The 14,369-nt window shown below is 50.0% G+C and overlaps 1 protein-coding gene across 1 annotated transcript in view; it reads right to left on the bottom strand.

Annotated features, from left to right (window-relative positions):
* Positions 1-6,826: 6,826 nt before the first annotated feature.
* Positions 6,827-14,369, bottom strand: part of ERGIC1 (endoplasmic reticulum-golgi intermediate compartment 1) — a 110,070-nt gene continuing 102,527 nt past the window's right edge. The window contains exon 10 of the mRNA XM_059917683.1: positions 6,827-8,783. Coding sequence (XP_059773666.1) covers positions 8,676-8,783 — 108 coding nt within the window. The 3' untranslated portion in view covers positions 6,827-8,675. The remainder of the gene's footprint in view (positions 8,784-14,369) is intronic.

The following is a 14,369-nucleotide window of genomic DNA, read 5'->3' as shown; positions in this document are numbered from 1 at the left end:
AGCAATGCTCCATTCCTATAGGAACGAAACTGAATAGCGCCCCCTCAGGCATGGGGTGGGATCGCAGTGCCTCGTTTTCGGGGGCCATGGGAGCGCTAGGCGGCTCCGGGAGTCATGCCTGGAACCCGGTGACTTGGTGCCGCTGAGGAGAAGGGGCCTGCAATAAAGGCTTGTTGATGTTCTTTTCATAGGTACATTTTCAGTAGTCTCTCTCCTACCCCAAACTCTTTGCCCCTGTTACCCTCCGCAGAGGTCGTCTAGGCGTATGGTAGGGGGGATTTAACATCATGATTTAACATTGCTGTAAATGCAATCGGCTAACTTGCTTCTTCAAAATCACCGAGGAACCTGTTCAAAATGCAGATTTTTGTGTTCCACCAACAGCCCTGCGAAATCAGACAGCGTTAGGTCGGGGTCAGGGGCTCTGCATTTAGAGCAAGCACTTCCCCTCACCAAAGATTTTGAGACGCACCCATGTTTGAGCGTCATTACAAACCAACCACTTGGCTTTGCAAAACTTCACCCCAGTCTTTTAGCCCTTTTTAGAAGAGCTGGAGTTGTAGTGAGACCTGAACCCAAGTGCCTCTTCACGTTGCTGGACCTTGGCTCCTTATCTGTGAAATGAGGATGATCTTAAGTAGATGACTCATAGAGTTGTTATGAGGACTAAATGAGTTAATCCGTTTTATGTGTTTAGAACAGTGTCTGGCGCACAGCGCTCAACTACAGCCAGCTATTATTCCTAAAGAGAGCGGAGGCCTTGCTCCAGGACAGCCCTAAGGACAGGCCTCACCAGAGTCAGACTTTTGCCATTAACTCCCAATGACGCAAACTGTAAGCTTTCCGTGTTTGATGTAAACACGTGCAATGCGCCATGCTAACTGAAGCTGTGCTCTCTCTCCCCTTTTAACTCCGTTGAGAGTCTTCTTTAAAAGCCGGCTAGGGCAGCCGGGATTCTGCGGACTAGCGCGCCTGCGGGTTTGTAGCCATTGCCCCGCCCCACTCATTCCGGCCCCGCCCACCCCGCCCTGCCCACCTTGTCCCCGCCTCGCCCCGCCTGGTGGTGCCCGAGCTCCACCTCCCGCCCGGGGTAGGCAACCCAGTGTCGCGGGCACCACCCCTCTCGTCAGACTGAGAGTCCCTCTGCGCGGCCTCTGGGAATGAAAGGCCTCCAATCCCGGCTCCGCTGTGCGGGAGGCTCTCAGTGATTGGTTGATTCATTCATTGAATGGATTGATTCATTCAATTCATGTCTATTGAGCGCCTACTTTGTGCCAGACGCCAGATAGAAATATAGAAGAGATGGGACTTCTCTGGTGGTCCAGTGGTTAAGACACTGTGCTTCCACTGCAGGGGACACGGATTCGATGATCCCTGATGGGGGAACTAAGTTCCCGCATGCCCGCGGTGGAGCCAAAAAAAAAAAAAAAAGAAGAGAAGACTTGCCCGACTCAGGCAGGTCCCCTGTTCTCTCCCAGTTTATGGGTGTTCCCTAACATATGGTGATGAAATTATGAAATACCAGCATTTACTCATACTCATGATCAACAATGGCATCTGGCTTGATCTCTAGACTTGCTGGGTGCTGTTTAAGGTTTAATTCCAGATCCCCTGAGGTCAGTGTTGGAGCCCTCTGGCCTTCAGACTCAGGGAGATGGCTACACCTGGGCTGTCTGCAGAAGCCAGGGTAGCAGCAGTAAGCGGGGTGAAATTTGTTGAGGCAATAGCAACTGAAAGACCACCCATTACAGGCTCCAAGAGTAAGGACGTGGGGGAAGGGTCATAAGAAAGGAAGGTCTTAAATGTCCTCACCACACACACACACACACACACAAAAGAAATGGTAATTATGTGAGGTGCTGGGAGTGATAACTAATGCTGTGGTAATCATGATGCAGTATGTAAGTGTATCAAATCAACACGTTGCACACCTTAAACTTACAGAATATTATAGGTCAGTTATATCTCAATAAACCTGGGGGGGGAAAAGGAAGCCACTTCTCATGGGCATGGCAGGGGCAGACGCCATTATGACCGAGTGCACATAGATGGTCAGAGGGCTTCTAGAGCAGCCCTTACAGTGTTCATCAGACCAAAGCCCCCTGATGAATTCATTCATTCATGCATTCATTCACCTGCTCACTGGCTCCTTCTCTGCTCACTCATTACTTCCCTATCACATTCACTAAGTCATTTACCCACACATTCATTCATTTACTCATTAATTTATTCACCATTTATTTGGTACCTACGTGGAGCCACATGTACAGGGCTAGATCAAAGAGATCTGGGGAGGAGTGAAGTCCCGTCCCTGCTCCCAAGGAGTGCAGGACCTCACTGGTGAGGGGCAGCCATGTGAGGGTAGATCATTACAACCCAAGATTATCAAGATGTGTTCACTCTCAACCAGGGCGGCAAGGCTTTTCTTTACCCCCACCCTCTGCCCACTCTGGCTCAACAGAATTAAGACAGCTACAAGGACATCGCCAGATAAGATGATGAGAGAACCTCAGCCAGGGTTTCTGTCATTTTAATAAGGATTTAGTAGAATTGGCTACTATCCTGCTTCATGACTACCTTGGAAACATGCACAGGGACTGGTGTAGAAGCCCCAGGGCCTAGCAGTGCCTGGCTCAGAGGATAGGCCAGGAGAATATTTTTATGTCTCCAAGGCAGAGGGTGATGTGGTGGGAAAGTGTGAGAGCCCTGGATTCTGGCTGCCTGGGTTTGGATATCCACCACTTCCTGGCTCTGGAGCTTTTGGATAAGATATTTAGCCTCTTGGTCACTCACTTTCCTCATCTGTGTAATGGGAATAATGAGAGTACCCCCCTCATCAGTTTGGCGTCAGGATTCAATGAACCCTCAGCACAACGTCTGGCACAAAGTAAGCACTTAATACATGGTAGAAATTATTTCTTTAAAAAAAGAAAAAGTTTATTTATTTATTTAAGCCACGCTGCGCGGCTTGTGGGATCTCAGTTCCCTGACCAGGGATTGAACCCCGGGCCCTCGGCAATGAAAGCATGGAGTCTTAACCGCTGGATCACCAGGGAATTCCCAGAAATTATTATTTCTTAAATGAGTGAATAATAATGGCTAGTTGTATTAGGCTGAGCATTTTACTGTCACACATTGTGCTAACAGCTTACGAACATTACCTTATTTATTCTGGTAAACAACCCTTTAAATTGTCCCTTTTACAGGTGAGAAAACAGATTCTGAATGAGATGGGAGCAGAGGCTGAATGTGACCCACCATGAGATATTCAATATGATTATTGTTATCTGGCAGCCAATAAGATAATGAGGAGATCAACTGTTATTAACATTGGAAGGTGTCCATTATGTGAGGAAAAAAGTAAACTACAAAATAATGTTAACAGCATGATCCGATTTTGTTTACAGAAGAATATCACTAAAACATTAACCATGATGATCCCTGATTAGTGGGATTATGCGTGACTTTAATTTTCCTTTTTTTCCTTTTTGCTCTTTTCTGCTTTTCCTTCAGTGGAGCTATGAGCATGTATTATTTGTGTAATTAAAATCATGTTGTAAGGGTTTTAACTTTATGCTTAAGAAGATCTCCAATGTTCAACTTGGCTTTCCTTTGTAGGCTTTTATTTTATTTATTTATTTTTATTTTATTTATTTATTTTTTTGCTCTGTTGGGTCTTTGTTGCTGTGCGCGGGCTTCTCATTGCAGTGGCTTCTCTTGTTGCGGAGCACGGGTTCTAGGCACGTGGGCTTCAGCAGTTGCGGCACATGGGCTCAGCAGTTGTGGCTCGCGGGCTCAGTAGTTGTGGCGCACGGCCTTAGTTGCTCCGCGGCATGTGGGATCTTCCCGGACCAGGGCTCGAACCCGTGTCCCCTGCATTGGCCAGCGGATTCTTAACCACAGCACCACCAGGGAAGTCCTGCAGGCTGTTTAAAAGGAAGAAAACAGAAACCAAAAGTACCCTCACTACTTTCAATTCCCACCCACCCCCTTTTTTTGGGGGGGGTAGGGGGGGTTGGTTTAGCCTTTTGACAGAGATGACTGGGGCGAGTAAGCCAGAACCATACAATTCTTCATAACCCTGGAGTCAGGCGGATGTGCGTTTGAATTCCAGCTTCACCACGTGCTAGCTCTGTGACTGTTACTTAAATCTCTGTTTTCTTCTTCCTAAAAACGAGGTAACAGCCACCTTGTAGGATTGCTGTGAGGATTAAAAAAGACAAGACCTGAACAAGCACTCCTTGCCTGGCACGTGGAGAATGCCTAACCATTGGTAGCTATTACTACGAGAGTTGAGATAAAAATAAGTTATTTTGGTGAGAATAAAGTGCATGACCTCATCACCACATAACTGACAGAAGACAACTGCTGGGGGGCAGGGGAGGGAAGGGTCTTGGGTGAATGTTCTCCACACAGGGCCCCACACATTCCTGGACCGCGACATCTATCTGCTGGAGCAGCTAAGGAACCAGCTTCTTAAAAAGGGATTAGGACCGCCAGTGCCCTGGCACATTGAGAAAATGTGTACCTTTGTTTCGGGCAAGAACCAAAATCAAATCTGTGACTTTTAGTTATAAAAACTATACAGCTGCCACTCATGAGCCGCACTGCCACACCCCACTTCTTCCCAAGGTTCACAGTCCCACCTCGACCCCAAGCAGTGTGAGCTCAGCATGTGAGGGTCGCTCCTCACCGAAGCACCTCTACGACTTCACCTGTTCTGCAGCTGTAACACCTCCCCAGGAGAAGCCTTTTCTGCCTGAACCACCACAGCCCCCAATCCGTCACCTACACCTCTCTGGGTTTGCACCATAAGCCCTGATTGAGAAATCCTCTTGCACGAAAACACTATAGTCTGCACTTGGTTAGGTAACTGAAAGAACTGGTTCAAGGGAGAAATCATAAAAATGACACACATATACCTTAAAGGTTTTACATCAACTTAAAACACATTGGCCCGGGACTTCCCTGGTGGTCCAGTGGTCAAGACTGCGCTCCCAGTGTAACAGGGAAGAGCCAATTTTGACTCCATGTTGGATCTGTTTCTTTGACTTCAGCCTTTGCTTTTCGTTGCTTTTATTATAATCATACATAATGGCCTGCCTCAGGGAACCCTACCCACCTGTGAATGGCTGCAAGAAATTAACACATCCCCTCCTGGAGGCTGGCCACTCCAGGAGATGTTCTGCAAGACTGATGGCCCTTTTTACTTTACTTCCTCCTCGCCTCTCCCTCTCTATGCTGCCTTTTTACTTTACTTCTCTCTCTGATTCTATAAAAGAAACTGGCATCCAGACTCCAATAAGATGGTTTTTGGGGGGACTCTAGTCCACCATCTTCTCGGTCTGCTGGCTTTCTGAATAAAGTTGTGTTCCTTGCCTCAACACGTTGTCTATTTATTGGCCTGTCGTGCGGCGAGCAGAGCGAGCTTGGACTCGGTAACACCAATGCAGGGGGCCCAGGTTCTATCCCTGGTCAGGGAACTAGAGCCCGCATGCCGCAACTAAAGATCCCGCATGCCGCAACTAAAGATCCCGCATGCAGCAACAAAGATCCCTCGTGCCGCAATGAAGACTGGTGCAGCCAAATAAATAAATAAATATTTTAAAAAAGAAAATGAAAAAAAACCCCCCAAAAGCCCCACATTAGCCCATCTTTTGACCCTGAGCAAGGCTTTTCATCGAGAAACCTCTGCTGGAGTTCATTTTCCTTATGTAAACTATGTCCTTACATAAACCAACCGCAGGGCTCCAGGTTTCGTTTTCTTTAACGTGGAGTGAGAACTTACTTTCAATGTGAATGCAGAATCCTCACCCCAACTCTTTTCAGTTGCCTTATTCACATTGAATTCGTGGGGGTTTTTTTGGGGGGGGGGTAGGGGCTGAGTACCCCCCTGCAGTGGAAGCACAGAGTCCTAACCAGTGGACTGCCAGGGAATTCCCTGAATTCGGTAGCATTTTGAGGAGGGGGTGGCAACTCACCTTTATCAGGTCTCTCCAAAGTATTCAACTTAGTTTTACTAGACTCTTCCATTTTTCAGTCATACTTCATTGGTTAACTAAGTCACGTCACATCACTACAGCATAAAGCACAGCTGGTACAAACAGGTTTGGGAGCACACCTCATTGACTACCGGTGGGCATACGCTCTCCATCACTAGCTTTGAGTGTCACAGTAATTCAAGTATCGCACAGAGTGTTAAAGAGAGGATGGGGAGGGTCAGTGAAGAGTTTCTCGCAGACTGGGTCGCTCTCACATTCATCTCTGACGTGTTTATCCACGTCCGTGCTGTTCCAGTGAAGGCCTTGGAGGACTGGGCAGCAGGAGGGCAAATGTCCATGGAAGTCCCTTCTCACAGCTGATGGTGGATCTCCCTTATTGTATTTGGGAATACCTATACGGAACAACTACCATGTTTGAAAATTTACTATGTACCACTTTCCTGCATACATGAGCTTGTTCTGATCCAGTATAACTTACTGGCACCCATTATAGATTTAATTTCTGCAACAGCACCATGAGGTTAAGGACCTGGCCTGAGGCTACACAACTGGAAAGCGAGCAGATCAAGTTAACACAAGGTTGTAAATCAACTATACTTCAATAAAATAAATTAAAAAGAAAAAAGCAAGTAGCAGATCAGGGGACATTCTGTAGGGATTCAATAAAGGAAGGACTGAACCCAAGGGGCTCCTGACTTTCTGATCATGCTCACAGATCTTCTCCACATTTCCCAGTTTCTCTTCTCTAGAATGAAATTCTGTTCTGTGATCCCAGCCTCCGGGCTACCCAGACACAATCAAGTCGAAAGCAACACACAGCAATATTTCTGAAAATCAGCCTTTTAATCTATTTGAACCCAATGAGTGGAGAAAGAACTAAAACATTTTTTTCCCTGGAGATTTTGTTTATAAGAATAATGGGTCAGAGGTGTCTCTTCCACAGGAAACTGACATCCCCTATGTCCTCAAGAGTTGGTTTTTTTTTTAAAATGCATAAACGTGGGATTTCAATTCACTTGCATGCCACACATTTCCCCACCCTGCCCTGCCCACCCTTTACAGGCACACGTATTCACACACCCAAGGGGCTCCTTTCTGTAACTGGGGAAGAGAATGCAAAAAAAAAAAAAAAAAAAAAATCCATCTGAGTGGCCACAGATACCAGAAATAACCAAATGCAGTTTACACTCACATTTCGTCAACTCATATGCAAAAGGGGAAGCTTTTCTAATTGGAATCTAGAGTCAAAAATTACAAACGGCAGAGACTTGAACCATCCACAGAGATAATTTAAAAACGCCTTCCACTCCCCTTAATTACACTCCCCTTAATTACAAAAGTATGCAAACAATCTTGATATAAATGGAAAACAGGTGGGCGACTCTCTCCCTGGGAAGGGGGGGGCATACCTAAAATTCCCTGGGTGTAATTCATGCCTGGACCCCCACTTTGGGACGCAGCCAGATGCCTGGACCATTGCCTCTCCCTTTCAGGACTAAGGGGGAAGGATGGGGGGAAGCAGTGGGGTAGGGACCCACCCAAGAGCAAGTGAGGAAACAGTGGAGCCACCCCAGGAACAGGACCGAGTTAGTGTGTGGCCAGCCAGTGGGGAGTTTGGTGGGGCAAGTGGGCCACAACTGGGTTGCAGAGCGCTCCAAGCGCTATGCACCCTTGGGAGCCCCGAGGGTGGACATGCTAAGATGGGAGAAGGGCTGGTCTGCTTTGCTTCCCCCACCTAAGGCCTTGGGACCGACAGCAAGCCGCCTGGGAGAGGCTGAGACATGATTATTTTAGGGTCGCGGAAAAGGATGCTTCCCATCTGGACATAAGTGCACAAACCATGTCTGGCTCTCCAAGGATGACTTCCCAGTCACAGCCAGCCCCTCCATCAAGCCACGCTGTGGCCACACAGCACGGGGGCTGAGGCACATTGGCAGGGGGTTCAGAGGAACAATGAAGAGAGAGAGGAAAGGGAACTCGCCACGCACCCAGGGACCAGTGGGCAGACTTGAGTCTACACAGCTGCTGCCCAACAACTGGGCATCTGCTTCTGGGGAAGAAAAGAAAGGGGTGGGGGTGAGGGCCTTGAGGCCTGGGCTCTAGGTCGGGCAGGAAGGGATGGAGAAACAAGGGCTCCATCTACAGGGCCACGTGTCAGGGGCTTGCCTGGGAAGTACCATTCTTTGTTGAAGGCACCAGGTGGGAGGTACCTTTGGGCAGCCCGGTCCAAAGCCCAGAGCCCAGGTCTGCAGGCTGGCTGCCCAGGGGAGAAACCAAGTGATTAGTGGGACCAAACGGTAGGGAGCTGAGAGACTGTCAAAGCCTGGCTGAGAGCTGGTCAGGATGGATTCTGAGCTGCTCGCCCAACAGGGAAAGGACTGCAGTTTTCCCAGGAGTGGTCTCCAGCATCCCTGAACCTTCCCTGCCTGACTCTGGTCTTGGGGCTCCTCAGGGAAAGAAAGGGGCACCCAGACTTCAGGCAGTGTAATTCATCTACAGTTAAACATGGGGAAAAGAGGTAGCTGCGAACCCGTGAGCCACCCCCTCCCTCCCCTCACCCCCACTTTGGGACGCAGCCAGATCCTGGGCCAGATAGAAGGCAGGAGGAGACGGGGTGCTGGAGACAGGGCTGGCGGTCTCCCTGGGTCCTCGGCCATCGGGCCAGGCGGGTCGTCAATGCATCTTGCCCAGCTGGATCTTCTTCCAGGCCTCCGAGGCTGTGAAGATACACGAGTCCAGAATGCCGGCAACAGTGAAGGTCCCGCCGATGATGGCACAGATCTGAAAGGGATAAGGGGAGGTCAGAGGTCAGCACTGGAGGGAGCACCAGGCCAGACCCCTCCCAAATCACGAGATGATGAGCTCAGCAAGTGCAGACGCTCTGCCCCATTAGGCCCACCACGTGGTAACCAACGGGGGCTGGAACATACTCGGGGCTCAAAAACTCCACTTGTTGGTTGATGAATGAAATAATAATAAAAGTAACCATTAACAGCTCCTTTCATTCCCATATTAACCTTCTGAAAGGAGGGGGATTATTAGACCCATTTCAGAGGTGAGGAAACTGAGGCTTAAATAGGTAACTACGTTCACATAATAAGTAGCAGAGCTGTGACTTGAACTTGGGCATGTCTTTGATTCTGGAGGCTGTGGTCTTAACTTCTACTCTAAATTTATCAGATATTTACAATCCCATTTGCAGATGAAGGAACGGAAGTTTAGAAAGGCAGGGCCACTGGCCCAAGGTCATACAGTCAAGAAGTGGCAAAACTGGGGACTTGAACCTGGGTCTGACAGGTCCAGGCCCAGTGCTGCCAGTGACTGAGTAACATCTGGGGTGGGCTGAACAGGCAGCACTGGCCTGGATGGGCCGGAGTGAGAAACCAATCTCCTCTCACCCTCAGAAGCTTGTACTATATCAGTGGGACGGGTAGTAATCAAATCATCTTACCGATAAATGGAAAATTACAACCAAGGCAAGTGCTACAGAGAAGAGAGTGGCCTATGTTGCTACCAGAAATCTTGTATCGGGGCACAGTTTCTTACGGCACTATTTACTTTTGGGACCAGATAATTCTTTGTTGTCGGGACTGTCCTGTACTTTGAAGGACGGTGAGCAGCATCCTGGGCCCCCACCCATGAGATGCCAGTACTACCTTCTCTTCCCTGCTGTGACAACCAAAATGTCACATTGTCTCCAAACACTGTCAGATGTCCCCTGGAGGTCAAAACTGCCCGATTAAGAACTGCTGTCATACGGGGATGGTCATGAATGTCACCTGTATGCCTGTACTTCCTCACTTCCTGCCACATAATAAAATAAGAACTACAACAAAAGAGACAGCACTTACACAGCACCTTTCTGTGCCAGGCACGCTTTGAAATGCTCATGCCTCTCACCTCACTGAATCCCCAGGCCAACCCTAGGAGGGAGGTACTATTCTTATAACTGTATTACATCCAGGGAAACTGAGGCACAGGGACACTCAGTCACTCGTCCAACGCCACGGTAATTAGTGGCTGAACTGGAGTTCAAAACTCTCAACATGGCCCTTTGCTGCTTCCCAGGCATGAAACAGCCCACCTAACGAATTATTTACTTTGTTTTGAAGTTGTCAGCACTCCACTTGTGATGCGTCAACATAATGCTACGTGTTCCTCAAAATTTTCTGGCCTACCTATGAGTTGCTTTCTGGTACCATCAAAGAACTAAAGTGCATGAAAGGTTTGCCAGGAAACTTTAAATGTACTTTTCCCCTAAAGACACACTTTATGTCGTTCATAAAAACCAATACCACCCACCGGAGGAAGGCACCTCTTCTCTCATGTACCCATGGGCCCAGAGAGGGAAGTAGTCTGTCCAAGGTCACACAGCAAGTGTGGGGCAGAGCCAAGTCTGTCTGCCCCCAGAGCTCTCACTCCTTCTCCCTTGCCACATTTAAGGGGCACTTAAATGACCACAGGTCTCAGAAGAAGCCAATCTGGGCAGCCCCGGAGGGTCCCTGAGGCCACCCTGGAGGTCCCATCGGAGGACTCTGGGAGACAGCAGTGCCATACTGGGTCCTCTGGTGCCAAGCGGAACAGGCCAGGAGACACAGCAGAGGCAAGAGGGAAGTGTGAATCGAACCGGCGTTTATTTTTAAAATTATATTTCCAAGAGATGAGCTAAGCGGAGGCCTGTGAGGCCCCAGACAGACAGAGCAGGTCTGTACAGATAGGCTGTAAGTAGAGCAGCTGGCATTCCAGTAATAACAGCCCAAGAAACCGGAGCAACCCCCCAGGGAGAGAGGAGGATGGGGGGCACTGGGGGGATTATTATGAAGTGTTTTCAGTGGGCAAGGCCTCTCCCCGCCAGCCTCAGAGCATGACGCAGGGCCACTTTTCAAGGAGGATGACGGCAGGGGAGCCGGGTTATTTTGGTAGAGTGGATCAGATGATGGGCGATTTTATACCGCAAAATGCTTTCAGAGCTTGGATCAGAGGATAGGAAAATGTGACTTAAGTGCAATGGAGCAAATAATAAAAAAATAAAAAATAACCACACACACACATATCTATATTCATCTACACGCTTTGGAACCTGCCTGTGCCTATGATTCACATACACCTGGCACCCAAACTGAAGCCTCCGTTCACCGGGCAGGCCTGGAACAGAAGGAGACACAACACATTCATTGAGGTACATGAGAAAACACGGAGCTGTGGGGAAACTGAGGCCCTGGCAGCATGTAAGCCGCCAGGCAGCTGACCCTGTCTGAGTTACTTACAGGGTGCCTAAGGCTAAGGGGCTCTTCAGGAAGCTACTGTGTGTGTCTACTGACATCACCCAATGCAGCTGCATGTTCCCCATTATTCTACGTCTATTCAAGGTGCTGGTCACCGGTCAATGGAGGAGGAGGAATTCTGGCATATTCAGTGGGGCAGCGGGGGACTCCTCAAAAGCTGAGAGCAATCTAGCAGCCCACCTGATGCTGCCACGGCCCCCTGCTTTCATTATTTTGCCTTTGGCCTGCCTGACCTGCTCACATCCGCAGGTGGTGACTGGTGTGAGGTAAAGCAGGGGTCGTGAGGAGAGGGTCCTGGGGTGCTCCCAGGCTGTGGCGTGCCCTGGATTTTGACAGATGGTAGCCACAGAAACCCCCAGCACCAGGAGGCTGCCACATTTGGACTCATCCCACGTGGTCAGTCGTGGCCATCCCTTATCCCGAGAAGGTCACGGTTTCTACATTCTGAAATGCAGGGAAATAAATGTAGCCACGAGGCTGCACCAGAGGGTATGTCTCTTGTCTTTGGACTCAGGCTCTACCTTGGTGGTGGCAAGATCACAGGCTTCACCATTATTTGGCTGATGGTGGGGGGGGCGGGGGGAAATGACCAACCACAGATGTTAGGAGGCTGATAGGGATCTTGAGAAGAGATAAAGAAAGGCCTGGTGGAAGGAAAGATGGTGACTTGGCATCTCCCTGGCCTGGGAGGATAGGGCCCAAGATGAACATAAATGAATAAAAAGGAAAACGAAGCAAATCATGCCCACGACACTTATTTCCCTTGCGTGCTGCTCTACATGCAGAAGAGCCAGGAGAACCGGGCCTCCATGGTGTGCAGAGGCCGGGAGGCGTGAACCTCCTCAGGGTACACGGCCAAGATGGGGTGTGAGGACTGGGGAGCCCACAGTGGCCTGCCAGGCTGTGGCAGCAGAAAGAGCTTGGAATTCAGAAGCCGAGTCGTGGCTGTCGCTTTCTAACTCTGGACTTGGGAGAGCCTTCCTGGGCCTCAGTTATTTGATCTGCAAAATGGGAAAACTGTCCCTACTTTGCCAACTGTCATACTGCAGGCAATGCCTCTGGAGTGCCTAGCGCTTAGTAGGTGCTCAGTAAATGGTACCTAATCTCATCTTCCAGGTGACTGGAAGGCTCCAACCTTCTTGCTAAGATCTGAGATTTTCTAAACCTCTCTGAGACCCACTCTAAGAAGAACAATGGGTAAAATATCACTTATTCCCCAGAGCAGGCCTCTGGGTCTCAATTTCCATTCTCTACCTGGCTCTTTAAGCAGAGGACAAGCCATTCATGGAAGGACAGGATGGCAAGGGTGTCCCAGGCATCACAGGCAGATTCTTTACAGCTGCTCAGGTCCCAAGCCCTCCGAGGGCCCATTCTACAGAGGGAGTAGCTGAGTGCCAGATGGGTGGGTTTGTCATGAAGAACATCCCTGGGGGCAAAGCACCTCAGGCCAGAGGTTGTTTCCAGTCTTTGGCCAGGCAGGGAGCGACCCCTCACCCCCAGTCCCCTACCCCAACCCTACTGCTTAAAGCTCGCTTTCCCGACTGCCCCAGGGATAGAAGAAAGCAGAAGAGCCCGACCCACAGCAGGCTCAGGACATGCTCATTGAGTAAAGGAGTGTGTGTGTGCGTGAGTGAGTGGGAAAGAACCGATAAAAGAGTCGGTGAGGGAGTGAGGGAGTGAGGGAGTGAATGAATGAATGAACGTCTTAGAAAAGGAGTAGAAGAATTCCATGCCCCAGGCAGGGGGCAAAGGTGACTCACACAAGGGATGTCAGCCCGGGAGCTGGGGGTGTGGAGGAGACTCAGGATGTTGGACCCACTTCCATGGCTCCCTGAGCCTCAGTTTCCTAACTTTTACAAACGGGAAGGCTAATCCTCACCCCTTAGGACTGCCCTGGGATTGCCCGTGTTACACATACACCCTTGAATGCCTGTTCCCTTGGTCCCTTGCTGCTGCTACGCTCTTGCATCTCTCAGCTTTGAGGCAGGGGGACAACTTCTGGCGGAGAGGGTGGAGGACGGGAGAGCAGGGCCGCTGAGCCAGGAGGGGCCACCACAGCCGGGACCTGCAACCCTACTCTGGTCAGCAGCCCCAGCTCCAGAAATGAAGACAAGGACCATTTGATATGCGGGCCCCAGTGAGTCGGGGCGAAGCACATTACTTTGCTTTCATCAGAAGTCATCAATAATGCCCCTCTGTTCTTCCGGCGAGGCTTCCTCCCCGCGGCTCCCCCAGCTTCCCTACCTTCCACTGTGGGGAGAATGAAGTCAGCTCATCTACCTTGAAAGGAAGGTGTGTGTGTGTTCCCCTGACATTTTAATCATGGCTCTTGATTCCTTATAATATGGACAGGACAAGTTCCAACCACACCAGCTGGAGGGCTGAATCCCTCTGTGTTCCACCAGGCTCTGGAGTAAACATTCCTGGGGGCGGATACCAGCTCTGCGACCCTGGCCGGGAAAACCAGTTGACCTCTCAGAGCCTCAGTTTCTCTCATCTGTGAAATGGGGTTCACTATGAGGCCCTGTCTAGCTGCCTGATGTACCACCGTTAAGTGCCGGGGCACTGCTCGCTCACTTTCCTCGTCCAGTTAGCCTTGCTTGAAAAGCTTGTGCAAAAGGCACAGCGTGAGGAAAAAAATAATGAATCGGAGTCCCATCAGATGCCGGTGGCGGCAGACAGGCTGGAGCCTCGGATGAGAACACCAGGGCTGTGGCTGGGCAGAGGTGGAGGCTGTCATGGAAGGGAAGCTGATGACTGGGCCGGGGAGAGGTGGGGAGGTGGGGGGGAGAGGGTGTGGTGGTCTCCAGTCAGTGGTGTCATGCCTGCCAGACTGCCCACTTGCACCCTTTAGTCCAGGAGCCTGGTGGGGGGGGGGGGAGTGGAGGCTTTTCCCTGCCATTTTTACAGTGGCTGCAGCTGCAAAATACCCACCGCCCCCTCTGAAAAAACCACCTAAGTGCAGCACCTACTATGTGCCAGGCCTGAGATGGCACTTTCTTCTGCCTCCTCATTCATTCTTTGCAAGTAGTAGGGCAAATGGGGTGCGCTCCATTTCACAGGTGAGGAAAACAGGCTCAGA

This window comes from Balaenoptera ricei, chromosome 3 (assembly GCF_028023285.1).
Source record: "Balaenoptera ricei isolate mBalRic1 chromosome 3, mBalRic1.hap2, whole genome shotgun sequence".
NCBI classification, from domain to species: domain Eukaryota; kingdom Metazoa; phylum Chordata; class Mammalia; order Artiodactyla; family Balaenopteridae; genus Balaenoptera; species Balaenoptera ricei.
Note: the sequence above shows the minus strand (reverse complement) of the source record. Positions and strands in the feature narration are given on the sequence as shown.